The sequence below is a fragment of the Arvicola amphibius genome, chromosome 9 (assembly GCF_903992535.2).
Source record: "Arvicola amphibius chromosome 9, mArvAmp1.2, whole genome shotgun sequence".
Taxonomy (NCBI): domain Eukaryota; kingdom Metazoa; phylum Chordata; class Mammalia; order Rodentia; family Cricetidae; genus Arvicola; species Arvicola amphibius.
Genome location: NC_052055.2, coordinates 55,175,521 through 55,202,405, shown reverse-complemented (window position 1 = coordinate 55,202,405; position 26,885 = coordinate 55,175,521). Strand labels below are relative to the sequence as shown.

The window sequence follows — 26,885 nt, the reverse complement described above, 5'->3', positions numbered from 1 at the left end:
AAGATAACTCATGTCATCTAAGAGCCCCGCATGCCCCAGTCCTATTCCTTGTGCCTCTGGGTACCAGACACCAACATACTGGCCTTTGCATATGGCCTCAGAGCCTTCTTTCCTGTCTTCTTCACTTAGTTAACTCCTTATATCTGTGTTCAGCATAACCTTAGTGCTGCCTTCCATCCCCTCTGTGACAGAGGCCAGTGTATATCATACGTGTGCCTCTACTGTAACACCCTTGTGTGCTTGTCTGATCTCCTTAGTTAGTGTCCAGCTCCCTTGCTAGACTACAAGCCCCAGAGAACTAGCTCCGTGTCTCACCACACACCCTTTCCTAAACCCTAACACAGTGCTTGGCAAGAAGGATGTTTGTGGACGACTGAAGCTTATTTCTAAATCGCCACACTTTCGCCACACTTGGTCCAAGGCTCCATGGGAAGCAGCAGTGTTCCATGGCTGACCAATAGGATGGCTGGATAGGGGCCTCGCCTGTGACGGACAACCACAGACGTCTGCATGGTCACACATAGTTTGGTCTTTTCCAAGACACGCTTCTCGGTATCTTCACAAGCATGAAGTGGCACGTTAGGAGGCATCTGAATGTGGAGACCACACAATACTGGAGAGCTAACTGTCCAAGAATGCGGCACTTACACTTTAAATACAAGCTATTTGTGTTCTGCCACCACATATGATTAGCTAATCACGCGGCTATGTGAGGACTGAGCATCAGAACTATAAATATTTATCTTGTGTCAAATGAACTATTTTATGTGTTACAGTCTTTAGTGGAATGGGATTTTTTTATACCAACTTCAATAATCTGTTTGAAATCAATTAGCTGTTTACCATCTGAATAGTAGGCTCGTAATATATTTGCATATCTATATGCTTTCGTAATGAACATAACCTTTGAGACAAGTCTCATTAATCATTCATGCCATTAGACATAATTAAGAGATTATCACATCATGGGTGTGCAGAAACAGAAAACACTTTCCCCAATCATGGAGCCACAGATCACCTTCTGGAGAGCATTTCGTTCCACATTTAAAACAAAGGCTTCTTCTCATCTCGCAGGCTAACTTGACCGGAGCCATGACATCTCTAAACACCATGGGATGTGCTTTGTGTGTCTAAGAGACACTCAGCTGTCCCTCTTGGTTTGCGGCAAGTGACATAGCATCCCACTGATTTGGCTTCTAGAATTTGTCCCCCCAGCAAGCCCATGTTTAAGATATAGGAATGCTCATTGTTTTTCTAGGGGACAAAACTACATAATCTAAATTACACAATTCTTTAAAAACAGGTGCATTCATACTACACAGATGAGTAGCTCTAAGTGTGTGATCCGTGGTCTGAATGCACGCATGCAACAGTGGTCTCACTGGGATTATCAAATAGACCGTGGAAAGATGCGAGTTCTCAAGTAAATAAAGTGAAAGAATGCCTTTTAAAATGTCAGATGTCCGAACTGTCCATTTATTATCTAGACGATGTATTCACATTCTTTTTTCTTCTTTTCTTGAGTTTGTTTGAGACAAGTTGTCATTATGTGGCCCAGGATGACCTTGTACTAGTAATCCTCCTGCCTCAGCTTCCTAAGTGTTGGGGTTACAGGCTTGTGCCACCATGCCTGGCTTGACCCATGCGCTTCTTTTTATGCCCTAATTCCCGGTTTTCTAGAAACACTGATGAGTACTAAGGGACAGGAGCCATTCCTACACGCGGTCATGTAGAGGTCATGATGTCAGTGTGAGTCTCTTTGAAAATAAGCAAGGAAGCTGGGCGGTGGGGGTGCACGCCTTTAATCCCAGCACTAGGGAGGCAGAGGCAGGCGGGTCTCTGTGAGTTCAAGGCCAGCCTGGTCTATAAGAGCTAGTTCCAGGACAGGCTCCAAAGCAACAGAGAAACCCTGTCTCGAAAACAAAACGGGGAGGCGGGGGAGAAGAAAGAAAATAGGCAAGAAATGGTCCAGCTGTCAGCACTCACTTTTTTTTTATTTTTTTATTTTTTTTTATTTTTGTCCTCTGCTTTTTTATTGCACCTGACCCTCCAGTTAGCAAAGTGTCTTCCTTTCTTATGTAGATAAAAAAACATTAGAATGTCTAAGCCTAGGTTCAGTCAGGTTCTCAGGCAGCCTTTTCCTGCTACCTGTTGATGCAAATATGGCATGCACACACCTGGATGCTGGGTGAGTAGATGGGAAGCATCAGTTCGTGCCCATTAGCATCTCGGCTGTGAGATATATTACCCAACTATGTGAGAAGCTACAGATAGTAGCGGAAGCATGTACAATGTAGAAAGTCCTCATTGGGTGGCATTCCAGAATTTCCTAGAATCCTCCAAATCCATATACTTTTGCAAAGTTGACGATTGAAGAAGCAAAATTATTACTGTAGTTTACTGCGATGGTTAGCCTAGCAAGGTCTCACCTGTTATAAACCTTGTGTTGTCTACTTTCTGTTCCATCACAGGATCATGTTGCTTACTGTGGCCATTTTATCGCTCTATTCCGTTCACCTTCTATTAAAGACAGCCAAGGAAGGAGGTATGTTCCTTTAAGTCCACATCTTTGGCCAAAAGGCTGACTTCCTACTTTGGTTCTCATCAAAGCACTCTCACTTAACACAGCATTCTAAGGCAGATACCAGTCAGGCTCGTGGTTCATTTGTTTGTTTGTTTGTTTTGTTTTTGTTTTTTGATCCCTACAATACATTCTCCCAAGGTTTGTAGTTCTTTGGGCAAATTCGAATCAAGAGTGAAAGTCGATTGGCCCAAGTTCAAGCCAGATAGGGGGAAGAAAAGACTTGTGGCAAATGGCAGGTGTAGCTGCTGCGACTAGCGGCACACAACTCAAGTGAACAGAGCCATTGCTTCTGTTTGCAGAGCTTTTGACATTGCTCACTGCTTTCTGAGGTCCTGTCCTTTGGTTTTTGATCATTTCTCTGTATTATTTAGTTACATGCTTAATATTCCAGTGTAGTGTATGTAAAGACATGCTAGAGGCATGAGAATGATCCTCTAACACAGCGATTTCATCTTCCCTTATAGGGTCTTTGATTTATGAAAAGTTAGGGGAAAAGGCATTTGGATGGCCTGGGAAAATTGGAGCCTTTGTCTCTATTACAATGCAGAATATTGGAGGTAAGTGAGGAGTTTGAAAAGGGCCACTTGAGCTTTCTGGAGGAAGCGCAATAAAAATGAACAACAACAGAACTTCCGGCAGCGAACAAACAACTGCATTCTAGCTTTGAACTCTCACCATAGCCCCGGCAGCCCGCTGAACTCACTGGGGTCCTGGGTATGTGTGAGCCACACCGCAGACCCAGTGGGTGTTTATTAAAGTCTTGCATAGATATCTCCGGAACTGCTAGGATCGTCTGTGTTTGGTTGTTGTTTGTATTTTGCTGGTTTGGTTTTGTTTTCACTGGATTAGGGCCATAAACATCTAAGCTCATTGAGGAATCTGCTCTACATTTAGTTAAAATCTTCAGCTTTCCAGAGATTTAAATCACCAGGCATCTCAAAAGATCACCTCACGCCTGCTCCAGTTGGTGACAACTGGAATAAGAAGCCCCGAGTGTGTTAAGTCCTTACCACCCTAGCTGGGCAAGGGTGCCGTGGCTATTGAAGGTGTCAGTACAGCCACGTCACACTTCCAGGTGTGGATCAAAGCAAGCTCTGTGTCCAGCCAAACATGCAAACGTGGCTGTAAGAGAGATGGAGCTGGCGTCCTCCCACCCCAGCAAACACTCCCCCTTTGTCTGTTTCATCTAATCAGCGATTTTGCATAAGGAAAGCCACTTGTGCTTCTTAAATTAGCAGTTCCACGTTTAGCACACTTTAATTTTTCAACCCCCTAAAACCTTGGCATTCGCCACCAATGTTTTATCATTAGCAGGATGGTGTTGACATTACCCGAACAGGCCTGTGGCACCCTGAATTTTCGAAGACCAAACACATTAATGGTGGTGACATCACCGAGAGTCAGCAGTTAAGAGCTCTAAAATCGAACGGTCCCTCGGTGAGCCAGCTCATCAGAAACACCTCCTGTTTACGCTCTGTAAGATTCTGCTGTGGCCAAGGGCGTTGTAAAGATTAACCAAGCCATGTGGACAGGAGACACGGCAGCTATCAGAGACACCGCCTCATTTTGACGATTGGGAAGCACCAGGGCCCTTGTGCTTTTCATGTAGTCTGCCCTCTGTAAGAGTATGATCTTAGATGCATCACTGAGTTCCTCACAGTCCTGATGTCTGCAGGATAGGGTGGTAACATGCACCTGTTCTCTCCAAGACTTTCCAGATGATCAAATGATGGAATCCACAGAGCCCAATAGAGTCAGATACAATCGGCACCATTCTTGCCTCTGTGGAAGCTTAGGGACTAATTTGAAACTAGTCAGAGTTCAGAGTACAGCGTAGGTGCCTGTTTACACAACCGCACCAGAAGGATGTAGCTCACACCAAGAGCTGCGTAAGACCGGCCTTTCCCTGTTGTGGTAGTGTGGGGACTAGAACCCAGATCCCTGTAGAACCCAGATTGCTAGGCAATCGCTCTACACCCCTGAACTACAGCCTCAGCCCTGTCGCTTTTACTTCTAACTGTACCCTGGACTATGTGTCAGATAACAAATTAGAATCCAACTACACCAAATGGTGGCCTTGGGAATGGAGTGTTGCACAAATCCCCCCACTTGGAGACAAAGCTCTCACGTTTTACGTATGTAAACAGGGAGAGGTTTTATAGATTTTTTTTTTAAGATGTTTTCAAAATAGTACAGGTGAAATTCGACCCTTCCTGTAATTTTCTTAACCAATGGGAAGCTGGAATAAGAGGAGAAACCCCAAATCCATAACAGACAAAATGGGAGAGAAGCGATTGCCTCTTATACTCTCTTATCAGTCTAGAAGACTTTCAGTGGCCACGGCTCTGAGATTCTTTGTGTGGCTCTGGGAGGCCACTGAGGACCTGACAGGTGTCACCGGGGGAAAGTCAGAGTGATAGGAGCGCCCAGAGTCCTGCCTTGTAATGCTACCTTGGTTTTAGCCTCCGCTTCTTTTTGTCAGACCACTGCCCTCAGACCCACACAACACAGGCCATGATGGTCTCTCTAACTAATGAGAGTGAATGTGTGGGGCCCAAGGATCCCCCCCGTACCCCAAATTGGATTTAACAAAGAGACAGCATGGGCACTGTTAGCGACAGTCCTTCATGTACAAACTGGAAGAACAAACTTCTGCTTTCGAAGAGAATCCAAAAGCCTCGTGGAGTGTGCGGGGCCTTCACATTCCATTTTAGGGATAAGATATTCATCTTTCCAAGGAGAATGGCTGTCCCAAGTGCTCCGACTTCTTACAGCTTGTGTGGAATGGCAGTGTGTGCATCACCGCTAAGCTCTCCCTTTGTCCTTTCCAGCAATGTCAAGCTACCTCTTCATCATTAAATATGAACTACCTGAAGTAATCAGGGCATTCATGGGACTTGAAGAAAACACTGGGTATGTCTTACATTCCCTCTGCGATACCAAGCGGCTCATTCTGTTGGTCTTTTCTGTTCCCAACACCCTCTCTCTTTCTCTTCTAGGGAATGGTACCTCAATGGCAACTACCTCGTCATATTTGTGTCTGTGGGAGTTATCCTTCCACTCTCTCTCCTTAAAAATTTAGGTATTAATTCACTAACTGAAAGTATGTTTATCTTTACTTCATATTCTATTAGGCAAGCTTATTTTAGACTCTATAGTCACCTTCCAAAATATTTCTGCTGATTCCTAGGTTACCTTGGCTATACCAGTGGATTTTCCCTGACGTGCATGGTGTTTTTTGTCAGCGTGGTAAGTGCTTTGTTGACATGATCCTTGGAGCTTGGAATGCATGTCATGTTTCATTAGTGTTCTCATATTTGTCCACGCGTTTCACTAGCATGGAATAGTTCTTGCTTCACAAGCAATTTTATTGTATTCTAATTTGGAATGAGAAAGGGGCAGTCATGGGTTTAAAAATAGTTGAATTAGAATGCTAAGGTCATAGCACACGGTATGTTCCAGGCAGGCTCCCTGGGCGAACCTTTAGGCAAAGGACTATGGCAGTGACCCAGTGTCTAAGAAGGTAGAAATAACAGACGTGAGTAGGCTGTGGCCACGTCTGTCTGTATGAGCCAGTCTCTCTTCCACTTTCTACCTGTTAAGAGAGTTTGACTATAGCAGAATTGAAGAAGTCAACTCAAACAAAGGAGATATTTCTTGAAATAGCGTAGATGCGAAATTTGCAAATCTTTCCCCCCAAAGAAGTAAAGGAAGAGGAAAGAATTATTGATGACTTGTGTCATGAATACTTTGATGTAATGAGGAAATTATCTTTGATGTAATGTCACAGAAGAGTCAGAAAGACCTGGGAAGTCTGGGACTGTTGACTAGAAAGTAGCACTGGCAATCACAGTTCCAGCTCTCTCCTTTGAGCAGAGGTTAGGACTCTCTACGACCCGGCAGTCTAAGGAGATTCTGTACCCCTCAAGCCACACAGGTGGATTTTTATTTTATTATTTCTCCCTCAAAGCTTGACAATTCTTTTGTTTTTGTTGTTTCAATGTTTAATGACTGGCTATAGGTGATTTACAAAAAATTTGAAATACCCTGCCCTCTGCCTGTCCTGGATCACAATGTTGGAAATCTGACGTTCAATAACACACTTCCAATGCACGTGATTATGTTAGCCAATAACTCAGAGGGCACTGACGTCAACTTCATGATGGATTACACTCACCGAAACCCTGCAGGGCTGGATGAGAACCAGGCCACCGGCCCTCTTCACAGCGGTGGAGTGGAGTACGAAGCCCACAGTGGTGACAAGTGTCAGCCCAAATACTTTGTTTTCAATTCCCGGGTAAGTGATAAGTCCCACGCCCCTAATAGGCTGAGTGGTGCTGTGGTCACTGAATTTTATTTCACAAACTGAGAAGCTCTGGAATCACTCTCTACGCTGGGTCTCCAAATATGCATGTTTGTTTGTTTTACAGACCGCCTATGCAATCCCAATCCTAGCATTCGCTTTTGTCTGCCACCCCGAGGTCCTACCCATCTACAGTGAACTTAAAGAGTAAGGCAGCCATCAAATTAGCATCCTCATTGATTTGCAAATGTGTCCATCTATTCAAAGATGCTTTATGAGGAGGCCCATCCTATGGCTTTCTGAGCAGACATGGTTTGTGCTACCGCAATTTGTTGGTAATGTATTTCAGCCAAGGTTTGAGTGAGCCCACCTGTTAGGCTTTTCTTCCTCTCCTGCCCTTCTAGCATGGCAGCTCAGGGAAGGAGTTCCCACAGTGTGGGAGGAGATAGTGGGTGCATTGATTCGGGCAGTTGAGTGGATTTTGTAGTAGCTGGAAATGACAGCACTTGTGATAACAAAAACTTAGAGTTAGGGCAGCCTTGCCAAGCAGCTGATGCTACTTGTGGTCAGTTCCTTGCCTTAAAGGTATTCACTGGAACAGACAGCCTTGTGTGTGCAATGGGGACACGAGCTAGTTCCTACCAGTGCAGGATCTATGATTCATTAATAATCATCTCCTTTGAGGTTGCAGACATCGCATTTGGTCTGAACCCATTCTAACTGCTCGGGGGGGGGGGGGGGTCAGGCAATGATTCTTACATTTTTAAACCTAAACAGAGAAGATGCCTTTTTTGTGTGTAAACCAGATAAGTTCTGATTTGCTGCCTGAAGTTCTGGAACACCTTTGGCTATTTGGGGTCTTAGATTTACTTTGTGAATCACATATAGTATGGACTCCATAAGTCTGACGATTGGGTGGTGAGTGCTCGCTATACTGGCTTCTAGAAACTTCCGTGGGTCAACATAAAATTTTCTCAGTAGTTCGAGCTCTTGATAGTAAGGATTTGCTGACTCCCTAGGTTGTTTTCTTCAGTAAACTCATCTCATTGTGAAATGGAAAAGCTTTGCCATAGGGGCCGGTTTAATCCTAGCCATTTAATGTAATTAAATTAATTAATTTTCTGTGGACAAGCTTACTTGACATTAAAGGAACTACAGATTAAAGGAACACTGTTTAAGAGAAATGAAAATAAATCTTAACTCTATGAGACAAAGTTAAACAAGTTGTAAGCTTTATGTCTGAAGTCTGCTTTCATTATTTTAATTTTAATTTTAAGTGATATTTAAAGAAGTTTTTAAAGTGAAGCTTGGTGTTTTTTTTTCTTCCCAGTCGGTCCCGGAGAAAGATGCAGACAGTGTCCAATATTTCCATCACAGGGATGCTCATCATGTACCTGCTTGCCGCTCTCTTTGGCTACCTAACTTTCTATGGTAGGTCACCCTGTCGCGGCCATTCTCTTTGTGATTAGACTGGTCACTCATCTCAATACATAAAATTGTTTTTCATTCCTTCGGTGGGTAGCATGGTCTATATGTAAATTGTGCATTCTTGATTGACACTCTCTTTATCCTTGCCACTTTTCAAAGGAAATGGGCTCTGGATCCACCTGGCTAATAGATTCCAGCAACTGGAGAAGTCATGTGTGATTTGTTTGTTTGTTTGTTTTTTAAATCTTTCTGATCCCAGCTAGGATGATGCTCAGTAGATAAAATACTTGACCTCCAAGCATGAGGACCCAGGTTTGGATTCCCCCAACACCCATATACACATCCAACATGGCAATACATGGCTGCAATGCTGGCCACAGAGACAGGAGGATCCCTGGGACTTGTCAGCTAGCTAAGCTAACAAAAGCTGTGAGCTGTGAGCTGTGAGTCTGTGAGAGACCCTGCCTCAAGCAATTAGGGAAGATACCCAACACCAGCCTCTAGCATCTACATGTGCAGGTGTGAGTGTGTGTTCACCTTCTTGTACACACTTGGACACACAAACATCACAAATCCCTCAAATCAAGTTAATTTCCTTCACGTATAAGTGATATTTCTTTGTCTAGTTTCCCAGTCCAGCTTAGGCTAGAAACAATGAAACTGAATCCAACTGTATACAGTAAAACTCTTTTTAAGGAGAAGTGGCTCTCAAGCAAATGGCAAAAACCAAGTCCTCAAGTTTGAACCTGCTTCTTCTTTACCAGTCAGTTAAAGCTGCCATGTTAAGCAGGGCGGTAGTGGCACAAGTCTTTAATCCCAGCACTTAGGAGGCAAAGACAGGCGGATCTCTGTGAGTTTGAGGCCAGCCTGGTCTACAGAGTGAGTTCCAGGACCGGCTCCAAAGCCACACTGTCTAGAAAAACAAAAACAACAACAAAACAAACCAACAAACAAAGCTGGCATCTTATAGGATTAAGTAAAATGGCTGCTTCATTTTATTAAGCTCTGTTAGAATAATAGCTTCCTAAGAAAAAGGATACAAAAAAATTTCCTTCAATGTGGGACTATTCTAAATTTATGTGTATGTTTATGTATGTATGTATGCATATATGTATAAATGACATTGCAACAGTACACATTAAACATTCTGTCCAGCACCTTAGCTGTAAACAAAAAAAGAATATGATTTTCTCATTCCAGAAAGTATAACCCAGGAGCGAAATTATTTCAATCAAATATGTGTGTTATCATGTATTTACACAAGTCAAAGTGTCAATGCAAATAGGCATTTTTAATACACACCTTCAACTTTTTTTGAGTTCTGTTAGTGAGTTGTTTATTGCAAGACACACAACACTTTGGAAACCATTTCAGTTATTTTAGAATAGAAAAAGAAATGTGCATATAATACATACATACGGCATTTCAAAAATCGACTGCAAAGTTGTAAGTAAGAGTAGCTCTTCCTCCTCCTGGACCTCAACTTCCTTTTTACTGATTTGGTAAATTAAGTTGAATGTGTGACATACTGGGGAGCAAATGCCTTGGAGGAGGTCATCATTTGCTTAGGTGTCTTTTCCATTTGACTAACATTTGACTGTTAACCGAGCACTTGCTCTCAGTTTGGCATTAGCTTCTCACTGGTTACAGGTTAGCAAACTACCGAGTGTGTTTTTACCCCTTGTCTCATCTTGAGGGGGATAGAGGAGAAACCGGGCTACGTATGACTTCATATGCATCTATGTGCCACTCGTGTCTTGATTTCATGTGTGTCTATGAGTGTTTGTGTCTGGCATTCTGAATGGCCATCTTCAAAGAAGGCATCAGATAAATCTTAGAATGATTCTGATGGGGAGATCCAATGAAAATCATGCTTTCATTCTCGCATGTTTTTCTAATAAATTTCATAAGACAAACAACCCTTGAAATCCTCAAGAGGACCTGAGTTTAGATTGCCAGCACCCATGTAAAAGCTGGGTGTGGAGGCCTGTGTCGGTAACCCCAGTGCTAGGAACCAAAGAGGCAGATCCCAGGGTCTTGCTGGGTGACGGTCTAGCCAAAATGGTAAGCTCACAGTTCAGTGAGAGACCCTGTCTCCAAAAGTAAGGCGAAGAAGCGATTGAGAAAAATGTCTCAACATCAACCTCTGCCCCCCCACATGTACCCACACAAGTGAATGCACACGTGTGTACAAGTACACACACATACACACAAACACAGAGTTAGAGCTCATCAGTCCTACAGTTCCCACACTAGGTGCAAAGACGCTGTGTCAGGGTTAGCTGGACAGACAGGTTGAGGATGGAGGTGGCGTGTATAGGACAAGCTAGTACGGCTTAGGCTTTTCCTTCCTTTTAACCCGAGCATGCCGTCCTGGTTTGTGATGCTCTCTGCAGCAGACAGATTTATTATGGACCAAATCACGTCAAGAAGCTTAGCAGCCTTTCATGTTTTGGAACTGTCTGAATCCCAGGCCTGGCCTCTTCTACTATCCTGTTTCTTCCATTGCCCTGCATGTTTCTGTGAGTAGCTGGTGCCGACTCAGCAACTCCCCCGACTCTTCCTCTTGCAGGGGAAGTTGAAGATGAATTACTCCATGCTTACAGCAGAGTCTACACATTTGACACCCCTCTGATCATGGTACGCGTGGCCGTCCTGGTGGCAGTGACGCTAACTGTGCCCATTGTCCTCTTCCCAGTAAGTACAATGAGTCCTGAAGAATGAGTCCATTGTTCTGACTCACTGTGGATTTGGGTGTCTGTGTGCCTGCAGTTGTGGGTCCCAGCCAATTATTATTTTCTCATAGAGTTTTGGAGCCACTTAAAGTTGAGCACTTAGTACATAGACACAGCCAGTCATTTTAGGTAGTGTTTTCAAAGTATGAGAAAAATCACGAAACTTGTTTTTAAAATTCAAATGAAAAACAAGCAGAACCTGGGCTGCCACCTATAGACTAATATAATGATGAGTACTTCTTCTGCCTCTGGAAATGTGAATGCCAGCGCCACTTAAGCTAAGACTACACTGCATCTTGCCAGTATCTTGAGGTGTTTCCATTTGTTCCTCAGCGTGTTGTGCCAAGGTCACATCCAAAGTTCGGGGGTTATTGAATCTGACATCTTGGTGGCAAACAGGAAATGGTATATCATTAGGTAAATGATATACCAGAAGGGAGTTTTTTGATCTCTCCCACCAAAACTGACACATGCCTTCTGGCATTTGAGATCCCTGCTCCTTGGCACTTGTCAGGGTTTCGGTTTGTCATGGGCTCACCACAGCGAGGGAGCGGGGTGAGGGGGTGAGGACTGCGTGGCAAGAATTAAAACACCACCCGCGGACAAGCACAGGTTCTCCTGCCTGCCATCTGTGCCCCTTTCGTAAACACTCCATTCACTCATCCATTTTAGGGGGGTAAATTAAGCGACCCGGCAACCAGCTTTGCTATGTACAAAACGTTCCGCACAAGACTCGGCATAAGAGAGCAGCTTAGATAATGTGCTGTGGTCACTTTAAGAACTACTCGCGTGGTGATGTGTATTTTGCCACATTCCTTCTTCATGACTGCATGAAATCAAATCCTTGTCGCTATCACGGCTAATACTTTACTCTGAAATAACGCCTGGCCTCTATTCTATCTGAGAGCATTCTGAATGTCATGGAGCTTTAGCCTAAAATGGGCTCTGGCTGGAGCCGGGTGTTCTGTAGGATGGCATTTCCGGTTACGCGGGGGGGGGGGGGGGGGGGGGGGGGGGGAGCATATCTGGGGTCCTTGTGCATTTTGGCATACCAGAAACATTTGCACTGTCATTTAATTGTTTTATGCAAGGAATCTGTTACTATCTTTCACTTTGCTTTACCCACAAGCCCTTGATAAGGAAGGATTTCCGTAGCCGCAGTCTCGAGAGATGGAAGGGCACGGCGGTGGTCACACAGCTAGTGGATAACTGCTAAGCTAAGGCAAAGTTCGTTGCCAGAATGGGAAGTAAAAGGCAGACAAATACTATATCTCACCATTGACAATCCAAACCTCTCTTAGAAATTCTTTTTTTTTTTTTTTTTTTTTTTTTCGAGACAGGGTTTCACTGTAGTTTTAGAGCCTGTCCTGGAACTAGCTCTTGTAGACCAGGCTGGTCTCGAACTCACAGAGATCCGCCTGCCTCTGCCTCCCAAGTGCTGGGATTAAAGGCGTGCGCCACCACCGCCCGGCTCTCTTAGAAATTCTTGTCCCGTGTAAGAGCGAATGCCCTGGGCTGAGTCTGATATCAGGAACTGTAGTAGTTTGTCAATGGTAGAGGCCATTAAAATCGAAATTGGCCGTAAGAACCAATATCCAGGAAAAGAACCAAAGTCTACCATTTTCTGGGGCATGGCATGGCCTTTCACTGCCACAGTTACAGGGAAATGTTAACAGTGGTCACAGACAGAATGGTGGCCGGCAGAGTGGGCGGGCTGGCAGAGTGGGCGGGCTGGCAGAGTGGGCGGGCCGGCAGGGAGGGTCAACAATGCTGAACATGAAAAATGGTCTTCGGGTGAAAATTGCCTTTTTAGAAATGCATGAACCACCTTTTCTAGTTTATTCTGTGACTTGTATCCATGGTAATGAGGGTCTGGGCAGGGGAATCAAATGGTCACAAGTATGATAAGTGGCGACTTCCGTGTCCCAATCAAGTTCTAAAAGGCCAAATTCTGATGGGCTTTTGATAAAGTGGTCGATACTGTGAATAGTGTTTTTATTCGTTTCTTGTAACTCAGGGCCAGGATTTCAGTGGACCAAATGCAGGGCATGGCTCTCCTGCACGGTGTGGCTTCACCTGGAGGGCACGGCTCTCCTGCATGGCGCTGCTCACCCAGAAGGCACGGCTCTCCCAACAGCTTTCTTTGCATTCAGAGACACTTGACACCCCGCCCCCCAAAAAACTTCTTTATCTGTCATAATATCCTCCCATACAAGTAACAAAGCAAACCTAGTCTGGGTTCAAATCTAGCATTTTAGCTACTGTTTCACGTCCTTTCTCCTGCAGGACTCGGTCACCTGGCTCTTTCTTAGATGGGAGGATAAGTGTCACCTGCTCAGATCCCCTTATCCTTTTTCATCTCCAGTCCGGTTGGTCTTTTCCTTCTCAGCACAAGCGTGCAGGAGCCGCCTGTGATGTTTATCTCTGATGCCTGCCAAGTGCATGAAAGCTGACTCTCTATTAGCAGATTCACGTGGAGCTCCTTGGGTGAGGGGTAGGCAGTCCACTGTGGGATGCACCTCCTTCCAGAGGGTGGATGGTAACATGTGCAACTGCGCTTCCCTTCCTATGGCAAGGTTCACCTGTCAGCACAAGGGACAGAAAAGCGAGTAGCCTTTATTGTTTATCCTAAGTGGACAGGCTCATGCCCTACCTGGAGTGTGTTCAGAAGGTACCTTTCGGACTTTGAGGCACCTGCTAGTTCATCTTCCCACAGAACAACCATCCCTTTTGCATGTCCTGCCTCCAGGTCTCTGAAGTGTGCACAGACATGGCATAGAAATATGGTGGGCACTGTCAGGAACTGCAGTGGGGTTGGTATTCTCGAGATACGATCCCCAAGCCATCCTGTAATGTGAAGAAGGCGTCATTTCTACTCAGTGGGAGAACCTGTGTTTTACTGAGAGTCAAATCAAGGCTGCTCCTTTTCTTCTTGACTTGCATATCTGGGATCTTTACTCTAGCACCCTACATTAGCACAGAGCGCCTCCTAACAGACTGTGCTTGGGAAACTCTGTAGGGACAATTAGCATTCTACCTTGAAAGTGTGTGGAAACTTCCTCGTGTGTTCTGTGTCAGGAGCCCTGGCTGGTGCTGGGGACTTCCCAGACTTGCAGCGTCTGACCCACATTTTTGTATCCTTATCGGTTTGCATCAGTAGATAAAGGGGCACACGGGTAAGGTTGAGTTGCCTCCGTTGTCCTGGTGTGGGTAAACGGAGCTGCCCCAGCCCTTTGGATCCCCTTTCTCATAAACACAGTGCTGTAACAGGGAATGACCAGTTTTCTTCTAACCCCTCCCAAGGCTCCTCTCCTCCTGCCTCCTTGGCACTGTTGCCCTCTTCAGGGGGCTGTTGACCCTCTATGTTCCCTCAGTTCACTTACCGTGAGAACAAAGCTTTTGCTGTTCACTCCAACCATGCTGTGTTTCTTCCGATCCATTTTGTGTCCTCTCGTTTCAGTACGCCAAACCTTCATTTACCAACTGATTTTAGGAAGCTGTGTTTGTTCTCAGAGGTCCTGAGCATACAGGATTGCCCTTGACTCGGCTTTTTGTTTGCTTGTTTTATCCTGAGTGCTTTCATTTGATCAGAAACAATATGTATATAGATAAGCATGGCGTCTTCATGAAACATGACTCTGCCTTCAGCCTGCTTTTTTGTAAGTTTCCCAGTCATACTGAGCAGCACACACCCCTATAGAAAACTTCCTGCAGGTTCACTAACCCTGCCTCTGTGCCCAATATCTGACAGGCATTCATCACAGGTCATGATGTCCCAGTTACTGGGGAAAGTGGCATCAAACTTCTGGCCTTCCTTGAAGTGCTTTTCACAGTGAGCTTCATCTTTTTCACTGATTTTTAAAATCTCTCCCAAAGTCACTCCTAAAACATTTGCGAGCCCGTGTGTGCAGTTTGCCACTCTAGAAAGGAATTCCCTTTGACCTACACAGATGGCTTCCATTATCCATGGCTGGTATGAAAGGAATGCCACAGGAGAAACTGCGGGCGATTTAGCTTGCATTTTTCCGGGCTGTCCATACATGTTTCAAGACAGAGCTCACGGTTGCTGCTTCTGCAACGAGTTCCTGTCTCCGCGCCATTATGAGATCTCGAGACTGGAATTTTTAGGTGGAAATCGATCCCATCACTTCTGAACGTGGGAAGCCCTAGCTGAACTCAAGGGCTTACTCACTAAAAGTCCAACAGAGTAACCCCACTAAGTCCAAAGAGTGTCCTTAGAAGAGATCCCAAAGATGAGCATGTCTCTGTGTCAGGCTGTCCAAACCCAAATGCTCTCAGTCCCTCTCCACAGCGACCTCTTTGTCTGGTGACACCACGTTTCCTTGTGTTCTGCTGCCAGCGGAGCTTCTCTCCAGCTTGGTGCACTGATTTCAGCTGCTGAAATGAGGGCTGGAATCTTCAGAGGACCCCGAAGGGAGTGGAAGGATTCCTGCTGTCAATTTAATTCAGCGTTTCCCGAGTGCCTGCTTTGTGCAAAGGACTGAGCAGGACCTCTGAGGAATGCTGGGGTTATTGAGTCCCACTGTTTGCCTTTTGTGGCTCTGTAATCTATTAATGTGGGCGGGGGGGGGGGAGGAGGGAGAAGGAGGAAACACAAAAAGTATCACTTTTTTTTTTCAAAATATCAGTGGAAAATGTCAAATAAAATGGAAAAGTAAGAAAAAGCCAGGTTTGCAGAATTTGCTTTACAGTCTGTGCTATGCTATCTCAGTGTCTATGTCCAATGCCTAAGCTGGTCTAAGGAGAATAAGACACGGTTAGCTAGCAACAAGGCTTCACTGCCCCAAGTTGCATGGAGCTGTTACTTCATCTCTTCGGCCCAAGATTATTTTTGAACAAAGAGTTCTAAGATCCAAGAAAGTGGACGCGTGATATGCAGCCAAGAAAAGATCAGTGTCAGACACGACAGATCAGTGTGAAGTTGACACATGGCACAAATGGACCTAATTCTGTGGAACTGTACAAACTTACAGCAATTAGGATGGCAAATGCTCCTCTGTGTGTGTTTCAACACAAGGGAAATGTGAGAAAAAGCATCAAGGTGTATTTTTTTGGTGGCGGGGTGGGAGGGGTAAAACAAAATGTGTTAGATTAGAATACTTATAATCATAGCAAAAATTAAAACCAGCCCGGTGGTGGTGGCACACACCTTTAATCCCAGCACTCGGGAGGTAGAGGCAGGCGGATCTGTGTGAGTTCAAGGCCAGAATGAGTTCCAGGACAATCAAACATACACAAAGAAACCCTATTTTGAAAAAAAAAAAACAAAAAGTGAAAAAAGTGATCAGGTCTGTCAACATCCTCATTGCAGATCCGGACCTCCGTGATCACGCTGCTGTTCCCCAGACGACCCTTCAGCTGGGTGAAGCACTTCCTGATCGCCGCAGTGATCATTGCTCTCAACAACGTCCTTGTCATCCTTGTGCCCACCATCAAATACATCTTTGGATTCATAGGTAAGTGTGATCAGTTCCAACGTACACCTCCTTAAACGACAAATATGGAAACAGCGCTATGCGGGCAGGGCTCCCGTCCCTGTCGGGCTAAAAGGAATTTCATGAGCCCCTGCTGGGCTCAGTGACCACACTGGCCCTGTTCTATGTTGGCATTCACCTACAGCCATTTTGTCCAAGTGCCCTCTCAAGAGATAAAGAAACGGAGCCTCAAAGAAATCAAATCACACACCTTTTGGTGGACAGAGGATCTGTCTTCAGGAGAAAAGTAAGGGCAGACTACCATATACTCTCTCAAGACTGTGAGTGCCAGCTGGGGTGCTCAGGGTGTCTTTAGAGGGACTGGAGGCTGATAGCCCTAAACATCTCATTCCCTTTAACCGCATGGTCTGTTGGTGCATTTGATTTCTCAGTCCAGGTTAAGGGTTTACTAGATTTTTAGGGCAGAATGGCATTTTTTTACTCTTTTTTTTCTTTAGCTTTTTGAGACAGGGCTTCTCTGTGTGATCCTGGCTTTCCTAGAACTCACTCTGTAGATCAGGCTGGCCTCAAACTCAGAGATCTGCCTGCTTCTGCCTTCCAATTGCTGCGATTAAAAGCATGTGCCTCCATCACCTGGCTAGAATGACTTTTAAGAGAATCAGGCCTGGACAGGAAGCTTTAGTGCTGAGTTCAGCCCCCAAGTGTTGTTTGGCCCTCTTACTACTTATTACAGTCACATGGCCATAATGCGAGGCACATTTTAACTTTCTTTACAGACACACATTCTAGAAATGCATACTCAAGATGAATTACGGCTTAAATGTTACTTTTAGTGCTGAGAAAAACAAAAATGGATTGTATTTGTTCGTCCTGAAGTATGTACTTGCAGATGCTTCTCTGGGGCAGCCAACTGTGCCAGACACTAACTGCCCCGCATCTCTCTCCTCAGGGGCTTCATCTGCCACCATGCTGATTTTCATTCTTCCGGCGGCTTTTTATCTCAAACTTGTCAAGAAAGAACCTCTGAGATCACCCCAAAAGGTTGGGGTAAGTAAGACTTGCAATGTCCCCTACTATAAATGTCTCAACCACTCAGGGAAAGTCAGAAAACACACGTGGTTTAGAAAAATGAAACAAGCAAGACCCCCCCAAATAAGCAAGACCCAAGAGCTGAAAGTGGGCAGCACGGCAGTGGTGGAGGAGAGGGTCTCAGACATTCACAGGAGTCTAGTATTTCAGGGAGCAAATGTCTAAACATGTAGGGTAAATGCTGTCTTGGTGTATTTCCCACGGGCATGCCTATCATGTGCACACTGACATCCAGTGCCAGGCTGGATGTAATGTGACATCATCAGAGGTCCTGGGCTCCCTCCTGGTGTGGGCAATGGCAGCATCTTAGTCCCATTCGCTAGATTCACAAGAGCAAAGATGGCTTTCATTTCCACTCTATCAAACCCTGTATATGCTATAAAAAGCAGAATCAATTGTTTTTCAGTTAATCTTTTCAGGTAGAAAATATCATCTTATTAAACTGCAGCGTGCATATTTCCTTTCATAATAAACACTATAGAAACATACATCGCAAAAGATATTTTACCCATACTGAGTGGTGAGCATCTAAAAGGATCTTCTATTAAGGCTTGGAGAGAATGCTTCTAAATTCAAGTGGAGTCTTGAAAGTCATTCACTTTTTGAGGGTGCCCAGGGATGTTAAGGGCAGTTTGACAGAACAAGCTCTCCTGTCATCGTTCCCCAAATTTGGACTCTGTGGGCTCCGCCTTGCTTGGGTGTCTGTAGCAGTGTGCTCAGGGGAAGTGCTCACCTTGGCCAGCTATAGAGTGGGCAAAGTCATCCCCTAGGCCCTGCTGATGACAGTCTTCACCTGCTGCTCTCCAGCGGGTAGAATTCAAAGACTGGTCCATGTGGAATATGTAAGAACTCTTCCAGTTAACATTCTCAAGTTAAAAATGTTCTCAATATTCCTACTTACAAAGATACTTATGCTTTTGACTTTTGTCAGAAATATTCAACATACACTGGGCTTCCATTTTGTTCGTGGGATTTATCACTTGTACATGCAAGAGGTCATGAGTGTTTGTGCATCATTCAGCCTTCGTCTACTACTTAATGTTGGGTAGTCCCCGTGTTTTCCTGCACCAAATCCATCAGCTATTCCTCTCTTCTCAACCCTCATGCTGTTTGTCTTCACTGTTTCCCCTCCTTTTCCAACAAGGGTCCTAAATTGACCTGACGTTTGTCCCTGCGAATATACAAGGCACATTACCACCCTGTGACACTGTCCTAAAGCAAACCATGCTGTTCTCTGCCTCTGCTCCCTAATGTGCTCCCTCTGAATCGCAGGCTTTGGTCTTCCTCGTGACTGGAATCATCTTCATGATGGGAAGCATGGCGCTCATTATCATCGACTGGATTTACAACCCTCCAAATCCCAAGCACCACTAATCCCGAGGAAAAACTTTCCATCAGAAATGGCTGAAGTTATGCTCCAGAGGACATCCAAGTGGCCCTGACGGGGATGTCATTGAGAGGAAACAACGAGAAGATTCCAAGGACACATCCTAGTTCCATTGCCTGAGACCTGTGAAGGAGAAAATTATGGGTTTGGTCGGGAATGGCGAATGATGCATTAAAAAAATCTGTGGCACACATTTCAACCCAGGCCTTCTAGTGCGGTGTGTGATGCCCGAGGTGTGTTTTGCAGATGTGCAAGCAGAATCCACTTGACTGTGTATCTTGGTCGGCAAATAATACCATGTCCCCATTGCTCACTCCCCACACTTCACCACCCCAGATTAACAAATAATTGTATTCTCAACATCAAGCAAAAATGCCCCAGTGGCAAAGCCATCAGCACGTAAGGACATCTCCCATCCTGCAGCAACACTAAGAGTCTACTGACTGACGGAGGCAGGTGTGTATCTAGGGAACGGTCCCTATGAGATTCACGAATGGCAGATACCAGTCTAGAGTACTTTGTTTCGATTCTAAAGAGTAGTTTGCCCAGTCTTCTTATTTCACTGAATTAGCGTCATTGGTTTTTATGGGAAATGCCAAAACAGCTCACTAAGCGGGTGGTGGAGGTGGTATTTAATTATCAAGCAGTAACGATGAAATGATGTTTTTAGCTAAGCCGCCTAGTGAGCCAGCACCTGCTTTCTCATGTCATTCCTGGGATTTTTGTCACACTTTTGTCCTTGAACAAGGCTTTCCCTCTTGTCTTCCATTCTCATGCATAATTTTCAGAAGACCATAATTCAAGTGGAAACACACTACCCAGTATTGTTTGATACATTTTTATTTGATAAACATTCAGTGCAGGAAACTGTAATTTTGCTCTATGTTTGTGTATATAATCTCATTCTGCGGTTATCAGAATGTTGACTTATGGTACATTGCATTTTTATTTTTTACATGTGTAGCTTTCTTTCTTCACAGTCAAAACACTTTTATTATCGGGTTGGGGCAGAGGATTAAGCTAGTGGGCTCAAAAAATCCATGTGTATGTATCCGTCCATTGGAGACATCTAAAAATTAAAACCAAAGTTGTACATAGTTCGGTATTGCTCTTCACTGTTTACAACACTATAAACATCCATAGGAAGGTAGCAAAGGAAGGGGCTCCTCGTTTGTAAATAATTTCCAGGGCTAGCATTGATCTTTGAGTTTAGCATGTCTAGAACAGGGCTCTGCTCCTTGGAATTTGCATGGGAATTTGCTGACATTCATCTGTTATTAATATAATGTCAAGTGGCTATAAATAAATGCACTAGCATGGCATGGAAACAGAGGTGGCCATTCTTGTTCACATCCATAGACGCTTACATGGGTTGGAGATCAGCTGCTACTCACTGCCCAGAAGTTTTGGCATTCGCTACTATTTTTATTCAATTATTTGTTGTGTACTTTGCATTTCAGTAAAGCCAAGTATGAAATATATGTACCATACAGATAATGAACATACTGTCATACTAAAACAGTTTTTCTGTAGTGTGCCTAAAAATATATATATATATTTGCTTCATGTATCACTTTCTGGAGTTATAATACTATAAAATGGTGTGCTTTGTGACAGAAAACGAGCATTACTAGAAACTATCATAATTTTTAAGTTATGATTTGGGAGGAAAAAAATCATCAAATAACACCTTTAAGATGTCTCTCCATTTTTGTTCACCCAACAAATAAACCAAGACAGAAAGTAGAAAAAGGTATGTATGTTTAGTCTGAACATATTTAAATGTAAATATAAAAGACTAATCCAAAACTATTGGAGAACTGTAAAATCTGTATATATTTTGAGTATTTTGCATTGAGGATGACTAACTTGAAAGTATCCGTATTTGTAATTATATAAATATTCAAGAGCAATACAACAGTGCCAAAGACTACCCACAGTGCCGTTCTGTCGCATGGCAGTTTTCAGGGTTCGGGTTTGCACAAGCTGCAGGGCAGATTTGCACAGTGCCTTGTCATGGGTACCTTGTCTTGGGTACCTCGTCCTGGGTACCTCGTCCTGGGTACCTTGTTCTGGGTGCCTTGTTTTGGCAAATTTAACCCATTTGGAAACAGATATAAATTTTATTTTCTTATATCATTTATAAGGTGGTTCGATGTACTGGGAAGATTTTTTTTATTACAGAGACTGTATATTGGTATATAATAAATGACCTTTTCAAATGACCCGGCTTGATTTTCCTTCTCAATAAAGAAGGCTGGGGGTTATTATTTGTACATGAAACAAAACTGAAAGTCTAAATATCACCCTTCTTAAACTCATGCATGTCCATTGCGCATATGCAGAAGGCGCAAGTCCCTCACCCCCTGAGGTTACAAAACACATCAGTGCCTTCATCTCACACACACATACACATGCTATTGCTGTTGTGACAAATTAGCACATATTCAGTCACATAAACACACGGAGAAAATGTAAAACCAGGCGTGGGGTCACGTGTCTATCATCTAGCACTAGAAAGTAGAAGCAGGAGAATTGTCGATTTGAGGCCACCCTGGGCTACACAGTAAGGTATGATCTTGAAAAAGTCAGGGGATAACAAAGACATTGTTTTCTGGTTGTGGAAGTCAGCTGTCCTAACATCAAGGACTTGTAGTTCTCCCTATCTCTGGAGTTCTAGGGTTGGATCTAATCTATCCCCTTGCTTTTTCCAACTTTTAGAAGCCACATAGATTCCTTGGATCCTCACCTCTTCCTTCATCATCCAAATTCACAATGCATGGTCTTCCAATTCCCCCCCCTCCCTCCCTCCTTCCCTCCCTCCCTTCCTTTAAGAATTCTTGTGACTGCATAGGATCTATCAAAATAACACAGGTAATATTCCTTTGTAACGATCCCTAATCACACCCATGAAGTCCCCTTGCCTAAGCTGCAAGGACTAAGACATGAACATTTTTGGGGGGTCATTCTTTCTGCCACCCCCCACATGCATCTCCCAGCCTATACCACAGACAATGCTTGTGTTTTCTTGTGTGCCTGAGGGGTGTGCAGGCTACCCCAGAAATTGCAGATGTCTCTGAATGATATAAAAAGAGGTGAAAGACATATTTCTGGTCACTGGCTGGAAACCGGAACTGGAGGGAGTGAAGATGAAGAAGGAAGAAGCTGCAGGCCTGTTGCAGGCCAAGAAGAACAAAAGTCATCCTTCCCATTGGTAAGTTCATTCTGTCTTAAACTAGAGAAGCACTTGTGGTCAAAAGTCTTCCAGATGCACCTTTCTCTGGGCTGTTGATTTACATTGGAGTCATCCTTTATTAATTACAGGAAGATTAAACTAGAGGAAGGAATGTAAGCTGACTAATACTGGGGTGTATATGATTCTAAGTACCTTGCACATCTTGGAAGCTCAGAGGCATCTTGTAGGGACTTTCAGAAAGAGGTGCTCCTCTACACTCCTAGAGTTCTCCAAGTTTGAGTCCAGTATATAGAAGAGATAGCAACAGTGTGAAGGGACATCCAAATGGGAGCATCCTAGTAAGAGCATCCCAGAGAAAGAGAGTATCCCAGTGAGACCATCCCAGAGAAAGAGAGCAACTCAGTGAAAGAGAGCAACTCAGAGAGAGTATCCCAGTGAGAGCATCCCAAAGAATATACTTTATGTTATATGTTATACTTTTTATATATGAATCATGTTAAGTTATATTTTTAAAAAATATTTATGTAGGAGTTTTCAGTTAAAACCTCTGTCTCAAGTTCTAAAAGTCCTCTTTTCAGTAATTAGATTTTATAAAATTTCCAAATTTAAAGAACATTGTAGCCTGGTGTGGGAAGATGTCTCTATTCTTCCACAAGTAACCAGAGAAATTGGCTCCTATGGGCTGGATCCTCTTCCACTAAGCCTCTGGAACAGAAGGGACTCAGCCACTATGAACAGTTCAGAAACTTAGTGCCTGGGACTCCTCTGTTTGCTCAGAGACACTGAGATATCTGGGGTCTACAGGCTGGGAAATCTTACAGTAGCAAAAAGTGAAATTTTTTGAATGTACTCTTGGTAAATGGAGACAAAGGAAGGTAATATCAACGCACTCAAGCAAATTTGTATCTGATCAGTGGGAGGAAAGAAGGTGAAAACAAAGATCAAATCTCCCAAAGTACAATAAGTCTGTACTGCTGTGGGGCAAAAGACAAAAATAAACCCAACAATTCTGTTATTAGAATTCCAGAAGGAGCGTAAAGCTGAAACCTACATGTTCAAAAAGCTGAGTAAATCCCAAGTAGTATAAACTTCCCCAAATTTATGTTAATAGTCTGGCAACAGAAAACTGTCAAGAAAAAAAATCTTGACGATATTTTAAGACAAAATAACACAGTAACTAAAGGGGAACACTAGCACAAAAGTCTAAGGAGTCCTCATGGAGATCAGAAAGAAGTACATTAGTATCTTCAAGAAATGAAAGAATTGGCACTGCCTCTTCTATACCCAGCAAATGTATCTCTCAGGCAGCAAAGTAAAATAGCTATGTTCCCCCAAAAGGGAAATGAAAAGAACTTGTTGTAGACCTTCTGAAATTATTAAGTATAATAATAATAAAATGTTAAAAAAATAAAAAACCCAAGGAAAGTCAGTGATTAAAAAACATGTTAGAACACAGGAAAGAAGAAACAAAGGGGAAACAAGAAACACAGGTGACTATAAGAGAGTAGATTTTCCTCTACAAACTTCATAAATATATTTTTTGGGAGACAGGGTCTCACTATGTGGTCCTGGCTGCCCTGGACCCAACTATGTAGACCAAGGTGGCTTCAAACGCACAGAGATTCACCTGCCTTGGCCAGTTCTGGGATTAAAGGTGTGCATGACCACACCTGGCCATAAATACATTTTTATTAAAAAGTGAATCATCATCTGATCCCAAAGCAAAATATTTGATAGAGAAGGTAATGGTTTGACATAGAAGTGATGGCCCATATTACATTCAATTTGGATGATATTGATAGTAGCAGACTATATTAAGTCACATACAGAGCCAAAAAGCACACATAAACATGACACAAAGAGAACCACTGCTTTAAAACAGCAACGCAAAGACATAGCCAACAGCAACATGAAGAAATTTAGGGGATTACGAAAATAAGTTTAGATGACTCACTAAAATCCAAAAAAGTAGAAGGGAAAAATAAACCAAAGAGAATGGATAATAAAATAGCAGACTTAGGCATTGACACAGTAATAGCTACCTTATTGACAAGTGTGATCTAAATCGTCAATTCAACAGTGATTGGAAGAGCACATGAATCCACAACCTAATGTTTAAGTGCTGTTTGTAAGAAATTGACTTCAAATTCAATGACCTTGGTAAGTAGGAAGAAATTTTTTTTTTAAAAAAAAAGATATACTTACACAAATCAATGATAAAGGAATGTCTGTATTAATTAGATGACAGGAGAGTCAAGGTGTATCATTTTTGCCCTTATCGTGTACATAGTGGTAAAAAGATCACCTCAGCAGAGAGCGAGGACCATCCTAATACATTCTAGCATGACCTACCACACTCCAGCATCAGAGCTCAAGACCCTTCAAGCAAAAATTGATAGACATGAAAAGATATAAATAAATGCACAATTATAACTGAGAAACCTCCACAACCACCTCTCAGGAGCTGACGAACCATTAGACAGAGTCATCAAAGGGGCTGGGAAGATGGCTCAGTGGGTAAAATTCATACTGTGCAAGTATAAGGACACAAGTTCAAATCCCGACATCCACATTAATGCCAGGTTGTCACAATCAATACACTGCTGTTAGTATTCCCAGAACACTTTGTGATTTCTGTTCCCTTATACCTAACACATACCATACTGGCTCATTCCTTGTCCACATACCCCTCTAGACTGTAAGTTCTTGGGGGAATACTCTCTGCCTGTCTTGTTCACTATTGATTGGCACACCTAGCCACTTGCATAGCACTAGGCTATATTGGCTGCAACACACATTTCTGATAACTAGATGATTTCTTGTGACTCCTCTTCTGTTTGGTATCAAACACAGCCAATCTCTTCTGACCCAAAATGCCATGAGAATATAGTTACAGGTGACTTCTGTTCCACACAGCAGTGAACACCTCATCAGAGCTCAGAGCCAAGCCCAGGGGAGCATCTCTGTGGGCAGAGTGCAGGGCCACGGAGGAGAAGCTTGCAAAATGAGGAATAGGAACGATGCCCCGGTGGTAAAGAGCATTTGTTGCTGCGTCAGCTCACAACCACCTGTAACTCCAGCTCCAGGGGATTCGATGCCTCTGATGTCTACCAGTGTAGGCAAAGACACAAACAAACAAGATGTCCCCAGTGGTGCAAGAGTGATACTCGCATCTTGGGGGTAACCAACAGCTGTCTAGTTGGACCTAAAACCCACTCAATACCTGTACTAAAAACTTGGCCAAGAACCCATGGCTAGAGAGGACATAGGCCTTGGAGGAGAATCAGGAGATGTCCCTTGTGAGGTTGGGTATCCCACAACCCCAAATGGGACATCTATAACAATACTCAGGAATCTTCCTGGAAGAGGGACTAGAAAGATGATGGTAAGAATCTGGGGACCAGGATGACTGCTTTGCGATTGTGTCACTTCGACAAGACAGGGATGCTACACTCGTGAATTCTCAACAATATGGGGGCCTGCACAAGACCCATAAAGGCCACACCAAGTGACATGCCAACACAGATGGAGGAAAATTTAACAAGACCAGCCCTAGATAAAGAACAGTCAATGGATAGTGATGGAGAAAGAGCCGGCCTTTCCCCTAGGGATGAGACGCCTCTAATTTTAAGCAATCAGCCTTCCACACATGCGTAGATTTATAAATGCATACATGAGTGATAGATAGATGAACGACAGACAGGTGATATAGACAGATGTTAGCTAGACAGACAGATAGATACGGATGTATATAAAAATGAAAATAAATATAGAAGAGAGATCAATTTGAGAGAGGGTGGTTGGGGTCGTGGCAAGAATTGAGGGGTAGAAGGATGTGATTCAAGTATATTTATGTGTGAAATTGGCCTGAGCTTAGGTTTCCTTCCTTCTTAAGGCTGAATGACATTCTGCATGGGCACATTGTTTTCTCTATCCACTCTTCCTTCAGTAGATAACATCATTTCTACTCCTGGGTCACACAGCAAATTCCATTTTAATTTTTTTGAGCAGTCTCCAGCCGGCCTTCTAAGGTGGCTGTGCCATTTTACATCCACGGCAACTCGGTTCCTATACATTCATCATTTTGAATATGTTTGATGCTAATTGTCTACATATTATAAACATTTTCTTTAAGCCTTTCCTGGTTTTTGTAACTTTCCTACGATGTCTTTTTCACGGAACAGCACTGTATTTTGACCTAGTCCGTTATATCCTTTATTTCCTCCCAACCTAAGGACATCAAAGCATTGTGTTTTAAACTTTGAAGTAGGTCTAAAATATTTAGAAACTTATCAGTAATTTTTTCTGAATGTGGGCCTACGAGGAAACTGCTTTCTTCTCTAGGTAATCAGAAGCCTTTCCCCGGTTTGGGGCGTCGTGTCTGTCCTGTAGGACTCTTCTTTAGGTAATCAGAAGGCTTTCTCTGCCTTAGGGTGTCGTGTCTGTCCTGTAGGACTCTTCTTTGGGTAATCAGAAGCCTTTCTCTGCCTTAGGGTGTCGTGTCTGTCCTGTAGGACTCTTCTTTGGGTAATCAGAAGCCTTTCTCTGGTTTGGGGTGTCGTGTCTGTCCTGTAGGACTCTTACAAAGGGCAGACGCTCTCCCTGCAGCTCTGTTGACTTCTGCCTTCTGAGCTTGAGTGGAAACAGCCCCATGATCTTCTCCCATCCTTCAGCAAGCACGTAATTGAATGTTTCGAGTGGGCAAAG

General features: G+C 43.6%; 1 protein-coding gene across 5 annotated transcripts in view; it reads left to right on the top strand.

Moving 5' to 3' along the window:
* Slc38a4 (solute carrier family 38 member 4) overlaps positions 1-21,207 on the top strand; it is a 73,228-nt gene extending 52,021 nt beyond the window's left edge. For all 5 annotated transcript variants that reach the window (XM_038341308.1, XM_038341307.1, XM_038341309.2 and 2 more), the window contains exons 5-16: positions 2,472-2,545; positions 3,049-3,141; positions 5,416-5,497; positions 5,584-5,666; positions 5,775-5,833; positions 6,606-6,881; positions 7,015-7,094; positions 8,218-8,318; positions 10,888-11,012; positions 16,383-16,527; positions 17,456-17,553; positions 18,868-21,207. In XM_038341308.1, the coding sequence (XP_038197236.1) occupies positions 2,472-2,545; positions 3,049-3,141; positions 5,416-5,497; positions 5,584-5,666; positions 5,775-5,833; positions 6,606-6,881; positions 7,015-7,094; positions 8,218-8,318; positions 10,888-11,012; positions 16,383-16,527; positions 17,456-17,553; positions 18,868-18,969 (1,318 nt within the window). In that variant the 3' untranslated portion in view covers positions 18,970-21,207. The remainder of the gene's footprint in view (positions 1-2,471; positions 2,546-3,048; positions 3,142-5,415; positions 5,498-5,583; positions 5,667-5,774; positions 5,834-6,605; positions 6,882-7,014; positions 7,095-8,217; positions 8,319-10,887; positions 11,013-16,382; positions 16,528-17,455; positions 17,554-18,867) is intronic.
* Positions 21,208-26,885: the final 5,678 nt, after the last annotated feature.